General features: G+C 41.1%; 2 protein-coding genes across 2 annotated transcripts in view; one reads left to right on the top strand and one right to left on the bottom strand.

The window, feature by feature from the left end:
• STRC (stereocilin) overlaps positions 1 to 2,815 on the bottom strand; it is a 38,332-nt gene extending 35,517 nt beyond the window's left edge. The window contains exon 1 of the mRNA XM_060294359.1: positions 2,545 to 2,815. The gene's annotated coding sequence lies outside the window, so the exon portion shown is untranslated. The remainder of the gene's footprint in view (positions 1 to 2,544) is intronic.
• Positions 2,816 to 2,880: 65 nt separating this feature from the next.
• PDIA3 (protein disulfide isomerase family A member 3) lies at positions 2,881 to 25,406 on the top strand. The gene is made up of 13 exons (XM_030842796.3): positions 2,881 to 3,202; positions 9,200 to 9,278; positions 11,024 to 11,141; positions 15,711 to 15,818; positions 17,223 to 17,352; positions 20,945 to 21,061; positions 21,373 to 21,498; positions 22,076 to 22,258; positions 23,081 to 23,189; positions 23,738 to 23,866; positions 24,427 to 24,506; positions 24,865 to 24,922; positions 25,135 to 25,406. Exons 1-13 carry the CDS (start codon positions 3,036 to 3,038, stop codon positions 25,246 to 25,248), a joined length of 1,518 nt encoding a protein of 505 aa, XP_030698656.2. The 5' UTR covers positions 2,881 to 3,035; the 3' UTR covers positions 25,249 to 25,406.
• The last annotated feature ends 1,188 nt before the right edge of the window (positions 25,407 to 26,594 follow it).

Below are 26,594 nucleotides of genomic sequence, written 5' to 3'. Positions count from 1 at the left end.
AGTTGGTCAATGACACCAAATACTGTTGTGTATTTAAATGCCTTTGACCTGATTCCATTAAAAGACTATTTTTTTAAATTTACTTTTTATTTTTATTATTTATTTTTTGGCTGTGTTGGGTCTTTGTTGCTGCGCGGGCTTTCTCTAGTTGCGGTGAGTGGGGGCTACTCTTTGTTGTGGTGCACGGGCTTCTCTTAGGGCTCTAGAGCGCAGGCTCAGTCGTTGCGGTACACAGGTTTAGTTGCTCCGTGGCATGTGGGATCTTCCCGGACCAGGGTTTGAACCCATGTCTCCTGCACTGGCAGGTGGATTTTTAACCACTGCACCACCAGGGAAGTCCAAAAGCTATTTTTAAAGTGGGAAACTTCCCCAAAATAGTGAGGATGAAACAAGGAAGTGAGTACTTCTACTGTCCTTTCTGAGCAGTTTGAGATGATAATCAAATGAGGTCACTGATTCTCCAAACATTCTTTTGCTTTTAATACATTTCATAAAATTTATGATTGGTTTTAGTGTCATCTACTCTTCAAGTCATTTTTTGGCTCATCTAATATCTTAGTTGTAACTTTACATACATTGTGAGTTTTCTTATTTGTACTTAATCTTTCTAAACATATTTGTAAAAATGTAAATGTTGGATCACTTGCTGATAGGTACTGATATCTCTATTAGAAAAGATTCATTCAAATTATTAGACTAACACAAGAAATGCAACTGGTCTTCCCGTCTCCAATTCCTTGTGAGACTACTACACCCCACCTCTAAGTGTCTACACTACCTTCTATCTACTACACTTGAGAGCCCTTCAAATGTTTCTAGGTCTTAGCAGTTGCACAAATCCTACTCCAAGAGACTTAATATAATTGTTCCTATCACAATTCAAATAACATTCAAATGTGTAAAATGATCAACTTAAAAGGAAAAATGACTCCCACCCTTTCATTCAGCATGAGTTCTCACCTATTTCAACCATCAGTACAATTGTATTCAGAAAGATGAGGAAGATGATAAAGTTTCTGAAGAGAGGACCTGTTTTCTCTTAAGAAAACATAGAGTGGAGTTCTTTTTGGTTTAGGCAGGTGACATAATTAGGGCAAGAACAGAAGCAGTGAGAATGAGAAGAAAATGGAGTTTGGGAAGGGAAAAATAAGTCAATAGGCAGATGATGAGGCAAGAGAGACCGTAAAGTCATGGGATAAAAATGAGTGGCATGAAAGGATACACTCAAGGACCCATCCAGCCCACAAGGAAAGCGGTGGACTCTGGCTGCAGCGCACTCGAAGGGTGCTCATCAGTCTCTGGGCATGTGTAATCCGTTCTACATGACGAGGCTTTATGGAGAAGCGCACAAGCTGGTGTTGATCTCCCAACATAAGTTTCTTCTGACAGGAAGGATCTACACCAAACATTTAAAAAAAGGGACAGTGGATAAATATAAAAAGAAGTCTTTGCGAGTATCAGGAGCAGGTAGGATTGGGGGCAGGAACACTGGTTACATAATGGGCCCCCTAGTGCAGGGGCTTACCTTGCTGCTCCTTCACACAACAACTAATACTATTTTGGAGTACGAGCTCACCTATTGCTTATGACCAACACTGTCCATGCTCAGAATAAAGGCTGCAGGTTCAACCCTCAAAGTTTTAAGTGTCTTTGGTAGAAACTTCCAAGTCAGCCAGGGCTAATAGTTACCCTAGGCCTAAAAGTGAACGGCATGGGTTCCATCTCCTGGATCCAGAGTTTTATTTATAAAGCCTTTGATTTATCAAGTTTGGTGTAACTTCCAAACTAGCAACCAAACCAATCTCCCCTGAAATTTCTACCCTTAAAATTGCCTCTCTGCTTCCTACTCTTTGGAGGGTGTGGATGGGAGTCTTAAATTCATCCTAGTGAAGAAACAGGCTGCTGACCAAGTATCTCTCGAATAGTGTGCCGTGGCACAGCTTGGCTCAAGCCGTGCAGATGCTGAAGGAGAGAGAAAGTATCAATGAGTCGGGAACGAATGGCATCAGCCCGGGGCAGTTGCATGTGTCCTACTGGGTGATAAGTGGCCATGCCTGTTAAGAAAATAAAAGAATCGAGTGTCATTTCATTTTTGGAGTTGCACCAAGCCTTAGAGGTTCTCTTCCCTTCCTCCCAACCTCTTTGCCCTTAAGAAGACAAACATTGTACCCAGACTCAAGGCTTTTTGAAACAAATGAGACAGGAGTCATTACAGACAATCTGCGTAGTTGACTAAGTGGACAGACACCTTCACCTGTGTGACAGCATTTCTAGTTAAAAGCAGCAGCCACAAAGAGCAGGAATCCCGGGGTTGGACAAAGAGGAATTCAGGCACCACCTGGACCTGAGGGTATCAGGTAATGCGATGAGGTGGGTCAGTGGGAGGGCTTAGGAGTGCCGCCAAAAGAAAGACCGAGTTAAGAGGAACTGGACAAAATGCAACAGCCTGACATTTTGAAAATGTGTCCCGTCCCAAGTGTGTCCACTCCAACGCGCTCCCTCGGGTGCCAGCTCCCTCTCTCAATTCCCACTTCTGGGCCTCACCTTTGCCCAGGCTCTCTTCCGCCCACTCAGCCCTGACTTCACTCCTCCGCCTCCGGCTCTGACGCCTCCTGAGCTCGGCTCTCCCCACGCGGGTCGAGCTCAGGGTCGGCTCCCAGCGCCGCAAGTCCTGCTCCGCCAGCCCGCCCGCTCCTGGGTTCCGGCTCGCCCCGGGCCCACCCCCAGCACCAGGCCCGGGCGCCAGCACCCTCCCGGCCTCACTCGCCCCGGCGCCCGTCGCCTCCGCCCAGGCCCGCTCTCCGGCCACTCGGCCGTTACCAGCTGGTCCCGCCCGCCCGACGCAGGCGCCGCACAGCCAATCGGCGGCTGCCACACTGCGGCCCGAGCCGGGCTGGGGGGTTGGGACCTCCGGCTGCGGGGCCGACTGGGCCAGACGCGCGAGCGCAGCCTGAAGGCTCGTGGTTCTCTGCCTGGCCTCCGCAGTCCCCGCCGAACCCTGACCCTCCTGGCCGCCGCCGCTTCACCTAGTCGCCATGCGCCTCCGCCGCCTAGCGCTGTTCCCGGGCCTGGCGCTGCTCCTCGCCGCGGCCCGCCTCGCCGCTGCTTCTGACGTGCTGGAACTCACGGACGACAACTTCGAGAGTCGCATCTCCGACACGGGCTCTGCAGGCCTCATGCTCGTCGAGTTCTTCGCCCCCTGGTGAGGCCATTTAGCCGGGGCGGGAGAGGGAGGGCCGGGTGGGCAGGGGGCGAAGGCGCGGGGACGGTAGGGCCTACGCAGCGCCGGCGCCCTCCATCGTTCCCCCGAGCCCGGCTGAGGCCGGCAGGTTTTCCACCCACCGGGGAGCCAAGCTGCCTCGCGGAGAGCGGAGACGTCGGTACTGATGGCCTGGGAGCGAGATCCGAGAAGGAGAACGCGAAGGCCCCTCTCGCGCAGGGCCACATCCTTACCTCGGTGCTCCTGCGGCACTTCCTATCTGCAGAGGGTTTCACCCCCTGCACCCCATCCTCCCTCGACTGGTATCTTTAGAGTTTCTGGGTGAGTCCGTTTTACTGTTTTCCATTCTATAGACGAGGCATCTCAAGGCCTTATATTGGAAGCCAACGTTTCACCAAGTGCAGAGGCCGTGGGCCCCCAGGATACTTCCTTTCTTCTTGCCCCACGCAGCCGTTGGTTTCTAGCCAAGGTCAGAGTGGCTGCAGAATGGTCATAAGTGCTCTCTTAAGGAAGGCAGTTATTTGTCCATCGCCAGGTGCACACCTTCTCCATTAAACTGATCATTTCTCAGCACCATCAGAATTCCGTTAAAAAGAGTAGGTGAACCGAGTAATTCCGTCAGGATCTGTCTAAATGGTCAGTTTTAATTAGGATTTCTGAAAAATGCCAAAGAAGACCCCAGTGAGAAAGTAATCAGTGTTGGAGAAATACTCCATTTGAGAGTGCTTTAACTGAACTAGGATGTAAATTACTTAGGATAGAACTAACTGGAAATAAAAAGCTGGGGGTGGGGTGGGAGTGGGGAAAGAGCAAATAGGATATCTGACTCAGTAAACCTGAGCGTTGTCATTTTTTTTTTAACTCCCACATCTTTACCATAGCAAACAATGATTATCTTAACGCTGGGGACAGCTCAGTATAACCACGCTAATTACAGTACTTAAGTTTTCTCCTGCCACAGTGACCCTTAATTGAAAACTATTTGTATTCAAAAGTCTCAGTAAAAGAAAGTTAGTGGATAACTTTCACTTGCTTCTAACTCTGGTCTTCACTCTGCAGGGGCTCAGCTGACTTGAGGGTTACACTAGAAGTCCTGTAATGAAGACCACCTGAGCCAGAAGGGTGTGCTTAGAGGCAGCACATTTTGTTTTCAGCTTCTGACAGGTTTTGCATCCAGGGCATTACCGCGACTAACTGGCAGTACTGATTACACATCATAGGTGGTCTTTACACGTCACTAGAAATCACATTCTCTTAGAAACAACTCTTCGCAATCATGTAACCATGCTGTTAGCTTTGAGGGGGTGTTACTGTAATTAGAATGGCTGTATGGAGTTGTATCAAAACTGGGAGGTGCCTCTGTGACTACAGGGGTCCACATGAAGTGAATTGCTGGAGAATTGTGGGCTATTAGACTATTAGTTTAAAGCAGATTTTTTTCCCCCCGATTGAAAGTGATCTATGCTACTTTAAATTGTTGCATGTGCTTCCTAAAAACTACATATCCCATCATGCACTAAAGTATCCCTAAAGTTGGGTGGATCACTGCTGTGATGTCTCCATGTAATTGGTCTGGAAGGTAAAGTCATCCTCCACAATGCCTACAAGAAGGATCAGTTTTCTGAATGAGTAATTTGGAATCAAGGAAGTCTGTTGATGATGTCCTTATTTCTCCACATTCAGCTCTTTTATTTATTAATATCTCAGCTGGAAATGCTCTCTAACTGCCTTGTACTCCTGTTATAAGTTAGATAGGAAGAGTTAAAGAATCCTTATTAAGAGTAAAATGGACCCATTTTGAACAAGTTGTTTTTCTCATTTGTTTTAGGGTATTTTTTCCACTTTCATTTTACAAGTGAAAGTGAAAGATTTCTTTACAGCTGACTCTGTAGACTAATATTTCCATTATGGAGTCAATCATCTATATAGTTTGTAAGAATGGGAGTATCTGAATTTCTCTGGAAGTAAATAGAACTATTTAAATGTTTGTGATAATTTCTGAATATTTACTAGTCAGTCTTAAGTCTTCAGCATCTACCTGTGTTGTAGATTTGTGCCCTGCCCTCTAGGACAGTAGTATTAATTGATATTTGATACACAGTGTTTCTAGAGTATAGAAAAAGACTACGTGGATAGTATAAAATGGAATATTTAATATTTCTTCTTATACATACTGATTCCTTTACTTGGAATTCCCTCCCCTCCCAACCCCCAGTTGATCTTTTCAACAAGATTTAGCTCAAAAGTGATTTCTTCCTTCCCTGAACAACTAAGTGGTTGTTCCCTCCTCTCTATTGGGACCTAATAATATTATCACCCCTGCCAGACTGATGTTCCTACAGGGAAAGGACTATATCAGTTTTTCTTCTATCAGAGGCTAAAGTAGCATGAGGCACATGACAGGGATGAAGTAATGATTGTTGGGTGAGTATATGTTGGGAGTCATTATTAACTGCTGGGTGCCATCCCTGAAGGTGCCATCCCTGAATGGGATTATTTGTGTTTTAGTATTATCTAGTAGTAGGTGAAAGAAGTAGTGGTAAAACTTGATGATCACCTTCAAAATCCACCTAAATTCCATTCCTGGTGAATTTAAAGAGGACAATCTCCTCCAGCCTTATTGGAACTTGTTAGACAGGTCCTCCCTTTGGACGTTTGATGATGTTGTGGATATTAACAATGCTTAAGGCAATGGTTTTCAGTCCCAGCCTTGCCACTTACACACACTCCCTCTAACACCTCTGGTTATCTCCTGGATTCCTAGAGGAATCATTCAGTAAGTCCCAGGGTGGGGCCTAGGCACACAAGTCTTTTTGGTTTGTTTTGTTTTTTAATTTATTTAATTTTATTTATTTTTGGCTGCGTTGGGTCTTTGTTGCTGTACGTGGGCTTTCTCTAGTTGGTGCAAGCGGGGGCTCCTCTTCGTTGCGATGCACAGGCTTCTTATTGCGGTGGCTTATCTTGTGGAGCACGGGCTCTAGGCACGTGGGCTTCAGTAGTTGTGGCATGCAGGCTCAGTAGTTGTGGCTCGTGGGCTCTAGAGCGCAGGCTCAGTAGTTGTGGCACATGGGCTTAGTTGCTCTGTGGCATGTGGGATCCTCCTGGACCAGGGGAACCTGTGTCCCCTGCATTGGCAGGCGAATTCTCAACCACTGTGCCACCAGGGAAGTCCCCCTTTTTTTTTTTTTTTTTTAATGCTTAATGGATATTTTTATATGCATCTGTTTTGAGACCCACTGGTCTGGCCTAATTATTTTGTACTATTTTTTTTTCTTTTCAGGTGTTTAAAGGTAGTTGAGGTGAAACTTCTTAAATCTGTTGTCTGTCTTCTTAACAATTACTACATACGTATTCAACAGAAATCTCTTAATACATATAACACATTTATTATCTCTCAACCAAAAAAAAAAGCCCTTCATAGTTCTGTTTTTTTTAACCATTATTTTGTAATTCTCAGTGTACAGTTCTTATGCCTCTCTTGATAAATTTATTCCTAATTACTTTTCTTTTTTTCTCTTTTTTTGGCTGCTCTGGCTCTTCGTTGCGGCACGTGGGCTCCAGAGCGCACGGGCTCAGTAGTTGCAGCACGCGGGCTTAGTTGCCCTGCGACATGTGGGATTAGTTCCCCAACCAGGGATCGAACCCACGTCCCCTGCATTGGAAGGCGGATTCTTTTTTTTTCTTTTTCTTTTTTTTTTTTTTTTGCGCTATGCGGGCCTCTCACTGCTGTGGCCTCTCCCACCGCGGAGCACAGGCCCCCAGACGCACAGGCTCAGGGGCCATGACTCACGGGCCCAGCTGCTCTGCGGCATGCGGGATCTTCCCGGACCGGGGCACGAACCCGTGTCCCCTGCATCGGCAGGCGGACTCTCAACCACTGTGCCACCAGGGAAGCCTGGAAGGCGGATTCTTAACCACTGGACCACCAGGGAAGTCTTCATAGTTCTCTTGAATGCATCATTCTCACTAGTAATTTTAACGTTGCTCTACTATTCTCCTTCTCTAAAATACCCTACCCCATCCTGTCTGAAGCCTTAAACCTTTAAGGCCCAGATCCAATTCTTACTCTCTTTAACACACATTCATTTTTAACCTTTGCACCCTTATGTTCCCAAAAGCTTAGGTTTATTAGATAAATTGGTTATTTTATTAAATCAATTGGAATTTGTGTAGTTTTGTTACAACCCACGTACATGAATTTTTAATTTACTATGGAATACAGAAGATATAATGAATATATTTTATGTCTCACAAAGAGAGAAATGCTACCAATGAAACTATGACAACGATTGCAAGACACATCCCAATTTCAGATATGGTAAAAGGTGCATCTGTGAAACACAGTATAAGGAATACCATTTATTCACCACCCAGTCTAAAAAATAAAGCCAGTACAGTTGAAGTCCCTTGTGTACCCCTTCCCCATCTTACACACTGGCCATCCTGAATTTGGTTTTTATCATTTGGTTCTTTTATACTTTTAGTAAATATGTATGTGACCCTAAGCAACATCTAATATTATAGTCTTTTTTTATATCACTCTTTCAGTTAAGCTTTCTAATGATTATTTTTGAATAGGACTTCTAAAGACCTAGAAGAATATAAATTCTTAGAATTCTTTGTTTTAAACAAGTTTTGGGGGCAGAATGTTTCTAAGTTACTTACCCATCCATTACTTAATAAAATAAATTTTGAGACTTCGGCTATGAAATGTCAGCTCAAATTTCTTCTGTGTTTCCTTCCTTCTGTTTTCTAATTCTATATTTGCTGTCTGTGAGGAGGTCACAGAACTAATCACGTTCTCCCAGTGATCCTTCTGCAAGTCGTTGGCTTTTGAAGAGATGATACATAGCTGGTGCTAGTTGCGTACTGATAAGCTCCTACCCACATTGCATGTACAGTGTGCCTGTGGGACTGTTAGGGCTTTCTGGGCAGAGGAACAGGTGTTTATGATGGCCCTATGGGAAAATATTCTAACTGACATAATGCTTTATCTTCATCAGTAGTTATAGTCAGGTGAACTGTGTAGCTGTAAAAATCAAGCTTACTGTCTTAAATATGTCATTCTCACACTATGTTGAAACTCAGCTGAGAAGGAAAAAAGCCTCCATCGAGCTGCTAAAGTATATCAAATGAGCACCTTTTGGGCCTTATTCGACTGACCCCCCTCAAACTGGGTTTCTGGTCAAAGAGTCATATTCAAGGAATGGAGAAAAAGTACTTGATCGTGACTCTTAAAGAGTTAATATCATACTTGGGACCTTACAAGGTTTCAACCACTATATTTTTAAGAACCACAGTGCTGGTTTTCTAAGGAAAAATACGTACCTTCCTTTAGGAAATGCTACCAGGAATGGGATTATTGCTGTCTTGCCCTTTATTTTATCCTCATTAATTTGTCAAAAGGGCTTGAGCCCTTTCCCTCTTTAATGTGGCTTATACTTCTGACTACAGTTTTCAGGGCTCAATTGTACTTTTTTAATCTTTTTTTTTAATTGAAGTATAGTTAATATACAATGCTGTGTTAGTTTCAGGTGTACAGCAAAGTGATTCAGTTATACATATATATATATATATCTATCCTTCTTCAGATTCTTTTCCAGTATAGGTTATTACAGGATAGTGAATATAGTTCCCTGTGCTAGGTCCTTGTTTATTTTATATATAGTAACGTGTATATGTTAATCCCAGACTCCTAATTTACCCCCGCCATCGCCACCCCATTGCACTTTTGAGAACATAGATGCTGCTCTGGACTGAGCCAGTCCTATAGAGTTGACCTCAGGTTAGAGAAGGTAGCTTTACCTCTGAGAGCTCTAATTTACCTTATCAGTACTGGATGTTGTTCAGGTGATGTTTTTCCTTTTGGAAGCAGCTACTAGTCAAAAGTGGTATTATAATTTGAGATTCTTCCCAGAGAAACAAAATTAACAAACTTACAGGATATATTTGCCTTTTTTCTTCAACATATCTGTATAGGTGCGGACACTGCAAAAAGCTTGCCCCAGAATATGAAGCTGCAGCTACCAGATTAAAAGGAATAGTCCCATTAGCAAAGGTGAGTATAGATGGATTCTTCATTAAAGGAAATGAGGTATTTTAAATAGTAGTAGGTAAAAATTAACATTGATTTTCTTTATTCTTACAGTGCTAAGGAGAAGAGGGAACACTAGTTTCTGGGCAAATACACAACTGACTTAATTACGGTTTCAAAAGATTACAAGTAGTGAAACTAAGGGAAATGCTGGCATAAGAAAGAAGTAAAATATATGGTAAATAAAAATTAAGGGGGGGCTTCCCTGGTGGCGCAGTGGTTGAGAGTCCGCCTGCTGATGCAGGGGACAGGGGTTCGTGCCCCGGTCCGGGAGGATCCCACATGCCGCGGAGAGGTTGGGCCAGTGAGCCATGGCCGCTGAGCCTGCGCGTCCGGAGCCTGTACTCCGCAATGGGAGAGGCCACGGCGGTGAGAGGCCCGCGTACAGCAAAAAAAAAAAAAAGGGGGGGGGGCAAACATGGAAAGTAAAATTACAATAGTCAAGTTTAGAGGAAAATTATCAATGAGTGAATGAGTTCCCTAAATTACTATACGCTATTCACAATGATGGGAATAGGAAGATGACAAGAGGATGTTGGTAAGTATTAACTAATGGGTCAACTGTAAACTTAGTATTTGCTTTTACAGTCAAACTAATGCTTCCCGAATTTTATGTAGTAAACTCCTAGTTGCTCCGGTCTAAAAGTTCACATCTCGGCCAGCCTCAGATAAATAGTTCATACATATATAGGACTGTTTTGGGTTTTTGGGGGTTTTTTTTTGCGGTATATGGACCTCTCACTGTTGTGGCCTCTCCCGTTGCGGAGCACAGGCTCCGGACGCTCAGGCTCAGCGGCCATGGCTCATGGGCCCAGCCAATCCGCGGCATGTGGGATCTTCCCGGACCAGGGCATAAACCCGTGTCCCCTGCATCAGCAGGCGGACTCTCAACCACTGCGCCACCAGGGAAGCCCAGGACTGTTTTTGAAAACTATTTTTAATCCTGATGTTCTGTGGCAGCTTGCCATAGAAAAAAAGAGTTCAGTCATGATTTTTTCCTGCTTCATGTAGCTATAATCTTTGTTACTATAGATGCATTACTTTTCTGAACTTTAATTTATGTTAAAGTATTGGGATCATACCTCAGAATCTTATGAAGATTAATGAGATAATACATGCAAAGTGCTGATGGCATTACCTAGTTTCGAATAAGTGGCTAAATAGATGGAAGTTGTTTTTCTTCTTCCTGATAGTCTCACTAGATCTATCATGTTATAGTTTAGCCCAGATTCAAGACTAAGCTCAGGGAGCATGTTTAAGTATCAGTACCTTTGCTAGTAACCGTAGGTGACTTGCCAAATCAAATATACCGCAACCCACCTAAGGGGTATACATTGATACATCCCACTGATTATAATCATTATCAAAGTAAGCCACTATTTCTAATTTAAGTGATTTATCCTTTGCATATTCTGAGGGGCAGGAAAAAGGTGGAGAACACTGCTTTAGACAATAGAGACTCTAAGGGCAGAATTTAAATAGTCATTTGTGCATCTTGTATGAGGCCCAGGAATCTAAATTTTAGAGTTCCTTAGGTGGTTCTGAGGTAGCTAGCCAAGCACCAGTCTGCCTTTAAAATCTAATATTCTGTAGGATGTGTCAAAAATTGCTTGATATTTTGATTTGACAACTCTTAATATTTTGGGAATATAGGAAGAGCCTGCAGCAGGCTTTTGGATAACAAGTGGTTCATGTATTTTAATCTTTAGGTTGATTGTACTGCCAACACAAACACCTGTAATAAGTATGGAGTGAGTGGATATCCAACCCTGAAGATATTTAGAGATGGTGAAGAAGCAGGTGCTTATGATGGGCCAAGGACTGCTGGTAAGGATCCTGGATTACATTCTGGAAACTGGATCTGTTTAAGTACCCTGTTCTTTGTAGTGGGAACCTGACATTTTCTATACAAGATACTTTAAGTCTTAAAAATTCCTCACCTAAGAGGTCAGTTTGGAAGCTAACAAAAGACTTCTCTAACTGAACAGATTATGTAAGTAATGTAGAAAATACTTGAACTTGATTTATAAGGTTTACTAGCATTGTTTTATTTGACAAATACTTATTCAGTACTTACTCTGTGCCAGATATTCCAGATATACTAGGTGCCCAGAATTTATTGATAAATAAAACAGACAAGGTTCCTACTCTCGTGATGCTTACATTCTGGGAGATGAAGAGAAGAAGGCAACACACAAGTTTAAAAATATATATAGATAACCACCTCACATCCATTAGGATGACTACTATAAAGAAAAAAAAAGAAAAAAGAACAAGTGTTGGCAAGGAGGTGGAGAAATTGGAACCCTTCTGCACTGTTGTTGTGGACTTACATAAACTGGTGCATGCAGCTGCTATGGAAAACAGAATGGTGTATCCTAAAAAAAAAAAATAGAATTATTGTATGATCCACTATTCCACTTCTGGGTATATACCTAAAAGAATTAAAAGCAGAGTCTGGAAGAGATATTTGTATACCCATGTTTATAGCTGCATTATTGACAATAGCAAAAAGGTGGAAGCAGCCCAAGTGTCCCATCAGTGGGTGTATGAATATACAAAATGTAGTATATTAATAATAATTAATTATATGTAAATTGTATATAATACAGTGGAATAGTATTCAGCCTTAAAGAGGAAGTTCTGATGTGCTACAACATGGGTGAACCTTGAAGACATGCTAAGTGAGATAAGCCAGTACAAAAAGACAAATACTGTGTCATTCCACTTATATGAGATTCCTAGTCAGTTTCACAGAGATAGAAGTAGAATGTGGTTCTCAAGGGCTGTGGGGAGTTGCTTAATGAATAGAGTTTCAGTTTTGCAAAAGGAAAACAGTACTGGAGATTGGTTGTACAACAATGTGAATGTACTTAATGCCACAGAATTGTATACTTTAAAATGGTTAAGATGGTAAATTTTATGTTATGTATGTTTTACCACAATTTAAAAATTTTTAATGTCAATAATATATGTGGATAAGATAAATTCAGTTAGTGATAAGAGCATTAGAGGAGAAAAATAAAACTGATGTGATAGTGATTGGGGTTGGGAGTACCACATTATGAGTGATCAGGGAAGTAACCTTTGAGCTGAGACCTGAATGATAGGAAGGAGCTAACCATGAGAAGATGTGGACCTGAGCTCTCCAGGCAGAAGGAAAACAGGTACAAAAAGACCCTAAGGCATAACTGAGCTTGATATGTTCAAGGGACAGAAAGACCTTGTGGCTGGAATATAATTAGCAAGGATGACAGGTGAAGTTTGGGAAGTAAGTGGGCTGGCCCTCTACATAGGGCCCATAATTAATGAGAAAGTATGTTTTGGATAGTTTTATCTTGAGTCTATCAAATAATTAGGCATATTTTACCTTTTTATTATGAAAAGGTGAGAGGAAAGGGGTTCGTTCAGTTTGGGCATTTTAGGTGATGTGGAATTTTTTCAGCATATATGATTGATACCCGTATACAAAGCTGTACATAAGATGGCTCCTGTCTAACTCTTAAGACTATTAAGACTTAAGACTATTTCACTTTAGAACCTTTGCCCTAGCTGTGTCCACAGCCTGAAATGATCTTCCCCCATGTTTGCATGCTTGCTCCTTTTTTTCATTCAGATCCTGGCTTAAATTTCACCTCCCAGGGAATTCCCTGGCGGTCCAGTGGTTAGGACTCGGCGCTTCACTGCAGTGGCCCAGGTTCGATCCCTGGTCATGCAACTAAGATCACACAAGCTGTGCAGCACGGCCCCCCCCCCCCAAAAAAAAATTCTTCCAGATGCTTTCCCAGGCCACCAAACCTAAGGTAGCCACCCAGTCATACTCTTACCATCCTCTTAATTCTCTGCATAGCACTGGTTACTATCTGATATTTTAAATTGTTTACTTATTTGAAGATTTATTATATTATTTATTTGGGGATTTATTTGGAGATTTACTTATATTGTAAGCTCCAAGAGATCAGAGACCTTGTTTGGTTTATTTATTACTCTATCCCCAGTACCTAGGTTCTCCACATGTAGTAGATAATAACTCTTCAATGCATGAATAAATATTTTGGCCCAACTGAGGTCATTTAGCCAACACTCAAAATTTGACATGTCTAAGAACAAAAGGTAAAATATTCATTTTTTTTTTCCTGATCTTAAAAGCATTAATGAACACATGTTACGATTCAGATTTTATTAGCTCAGGGTAGAGTTAGCAGTTAGAATTATTGATATGTTTTTCTCTGGACTTAGGTCTAAACTATATTGTATGTGAACCCAACCAGACTGCTGCTACGCAGATAATCTCACTTGGGCTGTACATAGATTTCTTAAACTCAAGTATTTCTCAGCATCTGACTAGGTGATCAGATGTTTGGCTACTTAAGATGGATTATTTTATTCATGTATTCTACGAACTATGCTGTTTGCCTTCCTGCTTCAACTGGTTACTCAGCCCTCCCTTTATACCTTCCAGAGAATTTTAAATACTCAGGGAGAAACGTAACACTTTTCATCATAGCCCTGAGGTAAAGTTCTTTATAATAATTTATATTGTGACATAGTAATTACAGTCCCCTTGCAGGCCAAAAAATTCATATCCGATATCAATTTACCTATTGACACAACCCCTCCTCTGTGAGGAGTTGAGGAAAACATTTAAGAGGAAAAAAAATCATGAATGGAGAGAAGGAAAGAAAAACCTCTAAAAGAAGCAAAATAGACTCAATCATGTTGAAACAGTTAAACAGTACTCTGTCTCAGTCGGTCAGCAAATCCTTAGAGTTCTCAGAAGAGAAAGGGGTGGGAGAGGTGTAGCACGGAGCCCAGAAGAAAATAGAATAATGGTCTGTCAACTAGACTTAAAGGATAAAAGATTTTTTGTGTTTTTGTATGTGATTATTATTTTTAAACAGTTTTACTTACCTAGCGCATTTCACCTAAATAGGAAAATGTGATTTGGGTGGATCTGGGTCGTGGCATAGTTTGACCTGTATATAGTTAAACCCTGAAACAAGATAGCCAAGGCACTGCATTTTCTACTTTTAAAATGCAAGGCTACATGTGACTGTGCCACTTAAGAATAAAGGATTTGTTTGTTTAATTCATTTGCAAAATGGATATTTCTTGAACTTGTTATGTGTTAGGTATTAGGTATATATCAGCAAAACAGACAAAAATAAATAAAGATAGAGTATTAGATGGGTGAAATGTGCTGTAAGAAAGATAAAGCAGGCGATAAGGGAGTGTTGGGGGTTGAATAGGTTTTAGTTTACAAGGAATGGTTAGGGAAGGATTCCTTGAGAAGATGACTTTTTTGTTTGTTTGTTTGTTTTTATTATTTTTGGCTGCATTTGGTCTTTGTTGCTGTGTGCGGGCTTTCTCTAGTTGCAACGAGCGGGGGCTACTCTTCGTTGCAGTGTGCAGGCTTCTCATTGTGGTGGCTTCTTTTGTTGCGGTGCATGGGCTCTAGGCGCACGGGCTTCAGTAATTGGCACGTGGGCTCAGTAGTTGTGGCTTGCGGGCTCCAGAGCACAGGGTCAGTAGTTGTGGCTCACGGACGTAGTTGCTCCGTGGCATGTGGGATCTTCCCGGACAAGGGCTCAAACCTGTGTCCCCTGCATTGGCAGGCTGATTCTTAACCACTGGGCCACCAGGGAGGTCCCGAGAAGATGACATTTTGAGTTAAGACCTAAAGGAGGAGGTGAGGAAGGAAGCCAGGTGGATATCTGGGGAAAGATTGTTCTAGGCAGAGAACAACATGCACAAAGGTATTATCTGTATTGTTATAAACACTTTAATACATCACTGGCAGGGATATGAATAAGTACAGTCTCTTTGGGGGGGCAGTTAAACAGTTATAAATGCATGTACTCTTTGACCCAGTGAATCCACTTTTAGGAAATTACCCTACAGGTACACTCAGTCATGTGTAAAATGATGCTAGTACAAGGTTGTTTATTGCAGAATCATTTACAGTAGCAAGAAATTGGAAACAAATGTTCATCAGTTGTGGCTGGTTAAATAAATTGTGGTACATCCATACAATGAAACACCATGTGGCTATAAAGAAGATTGAGGTAGTTCATTATGTATATGGACATAAATTATCTCTAAACTGTGTTAAATGACAAAAACAAAATACAGAACAGCATATGTGTGTGCTGCCATTTGAGGAGAAAAGAAAAGAATAAATATGTGATTGCTTGTTTGTGAATAATATGTCTGGAAAGATATACAAAAAACTGAAATGTTATCCTATAGGGAAGAAACTGGGTCACAAGGAGAAGGATAGGAAGAAAACTTCATTGTATATGCTTTTGAACTTTTTAAACTTTAAATCATGTGAATGATTACCTTTTCAAAAATTATAAATTTGTGTTGCTATAATCTTTCATCTTGTCTTTTAAGATGGAATTGTCAGCCACCTGAAGAAGCAGGCTGGACCAGCTTCAGTTGGTCTCAGGACTGAGGAAGAATTTGAAAAGTTCGTTAATGATAAAGATGCTTCTGTGGTGGGTGAGTAGCAAATTTGATTATGCCACAAAATCATCAACATGGTTTCAAAAGCCCTCTATGTCTGAGTAAACAATGAAGTTAAAACTGTTTGGGAAACCTTGGGGGCAGCTGAAAAGACAACTCACAAAATTAGGTCAGCATTACTATAATGTAGAAAAAAATTGGTGTTTTATTTGAGTGGCCTGGTATTCTTTCAGGTGTAAAGATTTAATGTCAATTAAAGAAAATAGGAATAGCTTCAGTTTTTCCTATCACTTCTTAAACTCCTGAGATTTAACTCAAATAATAGAGTACTTAAAACTGAAAATGGGGTTTTAAGGTGGGAGGATATAAGTAAATGATAAACCTCTGTGTCTGCTATTTTCATAGCTGTAGGGGAATTTACAATTTAAGATCAAATTGCTAGGATTTGTGTATGTTTTTATAGCAATCTTTGCTTTCTTGGGTGTTGCAATATGTCATTATTTTTAAAATAACTTGAGCCAATTAAACACATTCTACATCTTGAGTGTTTTTTGTTTTGTTTTGTTTTAAATGTAATGCATAATACATTTGACTAAAAAATAAATTTAGGGCTTCCCTGGTTGCACAGTGGTTGAGAGTCCGCCTGCCAACGCAGGGGACACAGGTTCGTGCCCCGGTCCGAGAGGATCCCACATGCCGCGGAGCGGCTGGGCCCGTGAGCCATGGCCGCTGAGCCTGCGCGTCCGGAGCCTGTGCTCCACAACGGGAGAGGCCACAACAGTGAGAGCCCCGTGTACCGCAAAAAAAATAATAATAAATTTAAACATACAAGCGTGTGTTCTCTTAATCTCCTAATTACTGTAATAAAACTGACTTTCTGGCAGTAGAGGATGGTTTATCATTTAAGTTTGACTAAAAGTCACTTCTTATCTGGATATTGATTCTGTATATTTTACAAGGAGTTAACCATAAGTAGACATTTAATAAACACTGAGGTTTCGGGCACTTTACTAGATTTGAAGTTCTAAAGACAAATAAGACATAGAAAAAAATATGGTGAATTAATTTACACTTTATTTTGACATACTACCTTATTTAATCCTCTGACACCTGAAATAGTCCCTGAGACTCTAAGGAGATAGGCAATTTGCTCACATTTTTCAACTGTGAAAAACTAGAATTAAGACTTGAACCCTAACAAATTCTCTCCCTTGGCTTCCTCAAAAAAGTTTTTTTTTAAGGGTAGAGAAAGAATTCTTATCCTAAATATTTCATCAAATATCCTCAGTACTCATGGCAAAGCAGACCCAATCCTCCTATCTATCTTGCTTTGCTTATCCATAATAAGATAAAAACTTTGAAAAAATAGAAGAATTTCAAAGTTTTGAATATGTCTCAGCACTTACTGTTTCTTCTTCGTGTTTGACATTTTCTATATAGGTTTTTTCAAGGATTTATTCAGTGACGCTCACTCTGAGTTTCTAAAAGCAGCCAGCAACTTGAGAGATAACTACCGATTTGCACACACCAGTGTTGAGTCTCTGGTGAACAAGTATGATGATGATGGAGAGTAAGTAACTGAGTTAAATGCCCTTGTAAATGTGCACCTTGACCAAGTGCTATTGTGTGAACTGGTGGTTTTTAAGCCTAGTTTTTCCAAAAGCTTTATTGAGCACATACTAGGCAGTAAGCTAAGTTCTGGAAACTGTTGCTGCCTTTGAGGGGCATCTAGTAATGGGAGACAGTGAATATATTTAAAAATACAAGTGTAAGTGAGCATTATATGTATTATGGTAGAAATTAGGCAGAGTGTACCAGTAGTACAGAGGCGGGAATGATTTTTTTTGGGGGGGTGGGGTGGGGAGTAGTATCAAAAAATGTCGTAGAGGAGGTGACTTTTGAGGTATATCTTGAAAGATAAGTTTTTCCAGGCAGGTTATGGTGGGGGATAAAGATTATTCCAGATAGAGCAGCAGGAGAGAGGGCCCCGAGATGTGAAACAACCTAAGCGTGTTGGGACCTGTAGTACTGCTGGAGTATTGTTCGTGGATGAGGTCATAGTGAAAGGTAAGCTTGGAGAGGTAAGCAGAGACCAAATTATAGAAAACCTTAAGTGCCATACAGAAAAATTTAGATTTTATCTTTTAGATATTTGAGAGCCATTGAAAGACTTTGAGCTAGAGAGTAATGTGATTAATTTTGTGTTTTCAGCGGAAAAGACACTGGCATCCATATAGTGGTGGTTTGAAAGGGGAGGGATGGCAAGGCAGTCAAGAGAGGCTAAACCAAGGGTGACATCTGAGAATCTAAATTAAGGCAGTATTAGGGGCAATGAAGAAGAAGGAGTGTGTATAAAAAATGTAGACAATAGGATTTGGCCCCTAGCCAAGTGTGAAAAAGGCAGATCTACAGTAAGTCTAGGTTTCTAAAGACTTGGATAACTGGGCCAATCATCATCAAGCTATGAAGAAGACGAAGAGAAACAAATTTGGGGGGAATGATGATGAGTTCTATTTTGGCACAGTGAATTTGAGTAGTTTTGAGACATCCCGGTGGTGAAGACCCATTGGACAATTGGATAAATGAGACTAAAATTCAGGAAAAGTTCTCAACTGAGTTAAAAGATTTATAGGTCAACCACATGTAAATGGTTATTGAAACCATGGGACTAGATGAGATCACTCAAGGTGAGCATATAGAGTAAAAAGAAAAGCGTGACAAGGGTTAGTGTTATTTATATTTAACAAAATATGCAGTGTTTACTATGTGCCATGTACTGTTAACTCTTTTAATCCTCTTAACAAATTGTTGAGACAGAGCTGTCATTATCTCCATTTACAGAGGAGAAAGCACACAAAGAGGTTAAGCTTCACATGCCGTAAATGGCAGAACCAGGGTTGAACCTTTGCAGCTAGAAGGTCTAGCTGCAACGTTGTTGGGCTTAACCATGAGGCTCTACTGCCTTTTAGATTAAGAGACACCAGGTCTATAAATGATGTGGAGCCACTTGTGGCTCATTAAGCACACCACATATCAGCCTGTTACCCTTAGATTTGTTCACTGTGTCTGCCTCTCACACTTGTCATTAAAAGTGACCTATCAGGGCTCCCCTGGTGGCGCAGTGGTTGAGAGTCCGCCTGCCGATGCAGGGGACACGGGTTCGTGCCCCAGTCCGGGAAGATCACACATGCCACGGAGCGGCTGGGGCCGTGAGCCATGGCCGCTGAGCCTGTGCGTCCGGAGCCTGTGCTCCTCAGCGGGAGAGGCCATAACAGTGAGAGGCCCGCGTACCGCAAAAAAAAAAAAAAAAAAAAAAAAGTGGCCTATCAGCGGGACTTCCCTGGTGGTCCAGTGGCTAAGACTCTGTCCTCCCAAACCCAGGGGGCCTGGGTTTGATCCCTGGTTGGGGAACTAGATCCCACATGCCGCAACGAAGATCCCGCGTGCTGCAACTAAGACCCGGGGCAGCCAAGTAAATAAATAAATAAATCTTTTTTAAAAAAAAGGAAAAAAAAATTGGCCTCCCAGCCTCTGATCAGAAGTCTTATTTAGAAGACCTGATATGAGGGGTGTCTTAAGTTCTTCATGTGTAGACCTTATATGAAGGGTGTCTTAAGTTTTTCATGTGTACCCCAATGCCATAACATCATTAAAGATCACATTTAGAACTGATTTCAATTTTTGACAATAACTGCTCTGAAATTGGTAACTATACTTTTAAAAAAAATCTGTGACATAGTCACCTTCTTGGTTGCCCAGCGTGTTTATATTAGGTCCCTTTTTGCTATGTAGTTACCTTGTATACTATGAAAATGCCTGTTTTAACTGACATAAAGTTAATGGTTAACATTGGAAGAGTGGAGAGAGGGATATAAGGACTTAAAGGTGCTGACACCTAGCCCAAAACAAGTGATAAAATTGTATACAGGTGTGTATAGTGTGGGGAGGAGGAATGGAAGAGAAGCAAGAGGCAAGATATTGATAGTTAGAATAGTGATATTTTCTGGGTACGCTTGTACTAGATATAAACCTGTGACTCAGAACCAAATTGGGTTCAGTTTTAGCTGAACAAAGGGTTAGAAAGTAAAGAAGGGCGCTTCCCTGGTTGCACAGCAGTTAAGAATCCGGCTGCCACTGTAGGGCACACGGGTTCGAGCCCTGGTCCCGTAAGATCCCACATGCCGCGGAGCAACTAAGGCCATGTGCCACAACTACTGAGCCCACGCTCTAGGGCCCACGAGCCACAACTACTGAGCCCACATGCCTCAAGCCCGAGCTCCACAACAAGAGAAGCCACCGCAATGAGAAGCCTGCGCATCTCAACGAAGGGTAGCCCCCGCTTGCCACAACTAGAGAAAGCCTGCATACAACAACAAAGACCCAACACAGCCAAAAATAAATAAATTTATTAAAAGAAAAAAAAAGAAGGAATTTCCTTCAAGTGTTCTGGTGGAATGAGGAAAGCTTGGTTTAGGGAGAGAGGCAACGTAGTACCAGGAAGAGAAAACTTTGTAAACTGTGTTCATTCATATAGAGAAATCTAGAACAAAAAAATTTTTAATGGACTCAAGCTAAATATTATCTATAATCATATACCTACCTATAGAATTTTTACAGCTGGGAGGAATCTTAAATATATTTTCTCTAATGAAGTAATTTTCTTACTGTATGGGAGAGTTGAATTTTCAATGAGACTGGCAGGGCAAGGTACCTTCCAATAAGAGCAAGTTCTGCTCTATTTTTTTGTACATATTGGGGCTTTGGGGTAAGTTGGGTTTTGTTTTTAAAGGTTTGGAAATTAATTATCTGCTCTAACCCCCTTTTGTACTGATGTAAAAGCTGAAGCCCAGAAGAATTAAATTGATACCTGGCCCGAGGTCTTTCAAGTTAGTGGTGGAGCAAGTATTAGAACCAAGGTATTCTAACTTTGCAACCCAGGTTTATTAAATCATCATACCCAATTATTACACTTGAAATTAAGGTGGTTATCTCCTTAGCGTTGATGAGAAGGTCATGTTGCCAAGGCTGTGGTCCCAGAAAAGAGTCCTTATGTGCTTAAATGGTGATATTAGAAGTGGCAGCAAGTGTAGATAGTCTGAACTTTAAATAAAAGGTGGGAGACAGTTCTTTTGCTGTCTACCTACTAAGACTTTTTTCTAAAGGGGTATCACCTTGTTTCGTCCGTCACATCTGATGAACAAGTTTGAGGACAGGACTGTGGCATATACAGAGCAGAAAATGACCAGTGGAAAGATTAAAAAATTTATTCAGGAAAACATGTGAGTACCTCTTTATACTTTTGGGATTTCTTGGCTTCATTTTAGTTTGTTTATCTCAGTTATTAAGCAGAGCCATGTTTTAGATTAAATAGCATCATTCATGGGATTGTAATGATAATAGTTGAGTTTATATTAAAGTAGTAATGTTTGGGTCCTAGAACTCCTATTGTGGTCCTATAAGTTACATTACTCGGTACTTATCCTATATATTGAAAATTTCTTTCCTTTTTAAGTGCTGTCAGTTACTTTATGATAATTCCATAACATAGCTATAAACCAGCCAAATTTGATAATGGATTGTATCATTTCAGTTTTGGTATCTGCCCTCACATGACAGAAGACAATAAAGATTTGATACAGGGCAAGGACTTACTTATGGCCTACTATGATGTGGACTATGAAAAGAATGCTAAAGGTTCCAACTACTGGAGAAACAGGTAATAATAATTTTTCCCCTTTGTAAATAAGTTTACCCAGTGCATAAACAATTCCTTCTAACTATCCTATTACCATGTGTGATGTGAGAACAGATAAGAAAATGGGATTTGAAGCTGTAAGGATAAATAAACTATTTCCAAAATCTGTTAGGCATATCTTCCATAGGTGTTCCTTTGCCGTGTGACACAGCTGATTCCTGACCTCACAATAAAAGATGCAAATGTTATCTAAAATGTCCTTTAACACATTGTGCCTTGTTGCCCATTGAGACCCTCAGTGTATTTTATCCTTATAAATTTTCTTTTTGGGTTAGTTATTATGCCTGCGATATTTTATAGTTATATAATATAGCAAGTTTCAGTGGGAATGGACTGTACCAACAGTTTGGCAGTGAAGTTCAGTGAGACACTGGAGTATACCATAATCCTATGTCAGTGCCCAAGGACACAAGTTCAGACTGTTTCCAGAGGGCTGCAGGGACTATGAAATTTTGCTTTCTGGTCTCTTGCTTCTTGGTTTAGAAGTGCTTTACCACCCTGGTATAATCTTGGCATAAATATCTCTTGTTTCCTATAGAGTGATGATGGTGGCAAAGAAATTCCTGGATGCTGGGAAGAAACTCAACTTTGCTGTAGCTAGCCGCAAAACCTTTAGCCATGAACTTTCTGATTTTGGCTTGGAAAGCACTACTGGCGAGATTCCTGTTGTTGCTATCAGAACTGCAAAAGGAGAGAAGTTTGTCATGCAGGAGGAGTTCTCGTGAGTTACAAGTTAGCGTGGGTTTGGGATTTGATTCTGCAAAGAAACTATTAAAGGCTTTTACACTACTGAGGATTTATAAAGAAGAACATTGGAATGTGAAGCTAGGTCTTGTAATCAAAACATATGACGGTCACTTTTCTCAATTAATTATAGATAATTTAAGGATCATGATTCTTAATAAATTTTGAAAGGTAACAAAAGGATGGCAGCTTGGAATTCTTACATGATTATTTTCCACCCTGCCATTAAAAATAGTAAATAGAGAACATTAGACAGTCTCTTTGAGATTGATGTAATTTCAGACCAACCCAGTCCCCTCCCATCCCCACAGAATGTCTTTTCTTCTTGGAATACCACATTGGCCTAAAGTAAACTCAGGGTATTGGAAAGATCTTAAGACCCCAGACAGTTTTGGCTATCACCTTCTGAGACTTCGGGAGATTAAGACAAGAGAAAATCTTCCTGTGAGTGAAATCAGTAAAAAAAAAAAAGATAGGCATTATTCTCCAGAGCAACAAAATAGGACCTGGTTCTTTTGCAGAATTGAATTTCCAGAAGGACCAATGTTTTCTTCCTTCTCTGACCTTTCTAATCCACAAAGAACACACTAGAAATACAAGAAGGTGGTTGCTTTCTTGTTCAGTCTGTAGTTCTGCATATTGAGAAACAAGGGCTCTGTCTTTTTTTTTTTTTTAAACTTCCAGTTACTTCCTAGCCTTGAAATTTAAACTATGTAGAAACTATTCTAAGAAATGGTTTTTAGTTTTCTCAGTGGTGGGAGCAAGTTAACAAAACTGATCCTTGTTTTTCTAATACCAGGCGCGATGGCAAGGCTCTTGAGAGATTCCTGCAGGATTACTTTGATGGCAACCTGAAGAGATACCTGAAGTCTGAGCCTATCCCAGAGAGCAATGATGGGCCCGTAAAGGTGAGGTGCACACAACTTCCCCAAGCCTCTACATAGCTGTCTCTCCTCATTTCTTTATTCCCAAAATACTGGGAAGTGCTAAGTGAAGACCATGTTGGCTACTCAGTTTCTGTTTTTGTTTGTACTCACCTCCCTCATCATAAAATAAGCATTGTCAGAGTTCATTATGCTTAATAGGGGCAGGAGTAGAATTTTCTGATGATATTTGTATTGGGGCTAGGTTACTCTTCAGGGCAGAGCAAGCTAACCCCTAATAGAATAGTTTTAAGAATAGCTTTAATATTGTTGTTCTGAGATTATTTTAAGCAAGAGTTGGGTAGCACTTGTTTCCTGTGACTTCCTGAACTTAGTCTGACAGGTGACAGACATGGGAATGAGTTGATTTCTGGGGAATGGTAATATCTTAATAAAGTCTATAAATATGAGTTGGGTTTCATATTTTTAATGTCAACACAACAAATTTGAGAGGGATTGGGTCCAGAAACAAATATAGCTCATGAATGTGTTCAACTTGCCTTACCAGCTAGAGAATCTTCTCTGTTTCCCAGGTAGTGGTAGCAGAGAATTTTGATGAAATAGTGAATGATGAAAATAAAGATGTGCTGATTGAATTTTATGCTCCTTGGTGTGGTCACTGTAAGAATCTGGAGCCTAAGTATAAAGAACTGGGAGAGAAGGTAAGTGTGAACCATATTCTGAAGTTAAATTTGAGTTGGGAAGTTTACATACATAGTCAGCATTGGCTATTTAGTTACCCTTATTAGTTCAGAACCTAAGTACTGGTAGATTTTTTTCAACTCTCTACTGTTTACTCACTTTCTCCTGACTGCCCTCTGAGCCTGTGCAGTGCCTCAGATACCTGCTTTACCTTTCCACTCCTCAGACTCAATCTAGATTGTGGTTAAAAGGATCCTGGCATCTGAATTTTGATAGTGGCTTATATGAATTCATTATGTTCCTTCATCTTATATCACTTGGCTTAGCCCTTATAATATCTTATTTAGGCCAGGTAATTTTGAAGGTGTCTGTATATAGAGTCTTAATGTGTGGGAACCAAGAGAGAAAAGGGAAGTTTATGGAAAGTTTGATATTGTGTGCATGTATCACTACTCTTCCTGTCTCAGCAGCAAAACTTATCCAAGCTTTTAAAGAATGAGGTTGTTTTAAGTCCTAAATTGACTGTGTCCCTCAGTCACTGAAAACTTGAAATTTCAAGATCTAACCTTTTTATTAACAGCTCAGAAAAGACCCAAATATTGTCATAGCCAAGATGGATGCCACAGCCAATGATGTGCCTTCTCCATATGAAGTCAGAGGGTAAGTAGATTAAAAACTAGTAAAAGTATCTAGGTAACTGCTAGGAAAAAATAAGCTTGTAAACCATTTCTGTATTGCGCATAGTTTGGAGAGTCCTCATATTCCAGTTGAGCACAGAACCACCAATGCCTTCCTGGCTTAAAGTTCTGCAGCATTGGCCCACATGGCTGCCACAGACCTTGTGAGCTTTCATATTTCTGAGTTTTGATAGGATGTAATGTAGCCACCAATGGAAAATAGTATCTGGTCAGATTAGAAATCATGAAGAGAAGTTACTCCTAGAAGCAGTTATTAGGAAAGTGTATGTCAGAGTTACTCTGGAATCTGAAATTTGGCAACTCTTTTCTTCTTTTCCCAGTTTTCCCACCATCTACTTCTCTCCAGCCAATAAGAAACTGAATCCAAAGAAATATGAAGTAAGTTCATTGTCTCATCTCCCCACAAATACATACACACACCCACAGACACATATTCAGTTCTTTGAGTTTATGTAACTGGAAATTCAACTCATGGTCCATATATGTGGTTGCTAATGTGCTTTTAAAAATTCAAGTCTTCCTATTGGGGAAAAAGAAAATCCACAGTTCTTTGAAAGGTTAAATTTTCAGAGTTATCTTTCTGTTTTCAGGGTGGCCGTGAATTAAGTGATTTTATTAGCTATCTAAAGCGAGAGGCTACAAACCCCCCTGTAATTCAAGAAGAAAAACCCAAGAAGAAGAAGAAGGCACAGGAGGATCTCTAAAGCAGCAGCCAAACACAACACTTTGTAAAAGGACTCTTCCACGAGAGATGGGAAAACCATTGGGGAGGACTGGGACCCGTATGGGATTATTACCTCTCAGGGCTGAGAGGACAGAATGGATATAATCTGAATCCTGTTAAAATTTTCTCTAAACTGTTTCTTAGCTGCACTGTTTATGAGAATACCAGAACCAGTTTATGTTTGTGGTTTTGGGAAAAATTATTTGTGTTGGGGGGAATGTTGGGGGGGGATTGAGGTGGGGGTTATTTTCTAATTTTTTTTGTACATTTGGAACAGTGACAATAAATGTGCCCCCTTTATACTGTCTTTTCTCCATGAGGTGGGGAAGCAGAGGTTCTCTAGACCAGCACTGTCCAGTAGAACTTTCTGCTATGATAGAAATGTTCTATAATCTTCATTGCCCAATACCTGTAGCTATTGAGCATTAGAAATGTAGCTAGAAACCATATTTTAAATTTTTATTAAACAGTCACATGTAGGGCTAGTGACTGCCATAATGGTCAATACAGCTGTACTGTACTGGGTGTGGACCCAGTTGTCACCTGTAATTCCTTTCCAGATTTCATCTCTTTCTATCCTCACATGTTTATTGCACAGGACCCTAGCCTGATGATTAGAACAGGTGAGGGACCTTTCTTGTTGGGCTGTTTCTGGCCTGCCCATGCCCTAAGGATGGATTGCAGTTTATCCTTGCCATGCAGCTGAGTATGTTTATATCTCCCAAGGGCTATTCTCTGCCCAGAAATGCCCTGTGTGGGTGTGGCATCAGGTTGGGGTTACATCCAAGTTGTTTCAAGAATTGCTGACACTGCCAGGTACAGCTCTCTCCCCCAAAGCCCAGGGTGTGGTCATTAACTTCCTTCTCCAGTGGAACTGGGAAAGGCAGTATCATTCCTCGTTGTAAGTGAAACATCCACTTTCTTATGCAACAGTGAGGAATGAAAAGGATACGACTGGTGTGATCTTTGGTTCAAATGAATTGAACCGTTTCCCTCTTCCTTTTTGTGGGTAAATCCAAATCCTATCCACAGTTATAGATTTCAGTTACTGGATAATTCCAGATAGCCCCAGTTGCAGGTGATCCTCAACCTCCATGTTTGGAAAAGGAGAGCTTTATTCCTACTGTATCCTCTAGTTACCAATTTCAACAGGGGTCCCCAACCCCTGGGCCGGTCTGTGGCCTGCTAGGAACCGGGCCGCACAGCAGGAGGTGAGCGGCGGCAAGTGAGGCTTCATCTGCCGCTCCCCATCGCTCGCATTACCGCCTGAACCACCGCCCCCGCCCCCTGCCCCCCGCCCACTGCCCCAGTCTGTGGAAAAATTGT

The sequence above is a fragment of the Globicephala melas genome, chromosome 2 (genome assembly GCF_963455315.2).
Source record: "Globicephala melas chromosome 2, mGloMel1.2, whole genome shotgun sequence".
NCBI classification, from domain to species: Eukaryota; Metazoa; Chordata; class Mammalia; order Artiodactyla; family Delphinidae; genus Globicephala; species Globicephala melas.
This window is presented reverse-complemented; position numbering and strand designations above follow the sequence as displayed.

What these genes read in the sequence shown, in the direction of transcription:
- PDIA3 (XM_030842796.3), top strand. Translation starts at nt 3,036, where the DNA reads ATGCGCCTCCGCCGCCTAGCGCTGTTCCCGGGCCTGGCGCTGCTCCTC. An exon ending in GAATAGTCCCATTAGCAAAG is followed by an intron (nt 9,279 to 11,023) that starts GTGAGTATAGAT and finishes TTTAATCTTTAG; the next exon opens with GTTGATTGTACTGCCAACAC. An exon ending in GTCATGCAGGAGGAGTTCTC is followed by an intron (nt 22,259 to 23,080) that starts GTGAGTTACAAG and finishes TTCTAATACCAG; the next exon opens with GCGCGATGGCAAGGCTCTTG.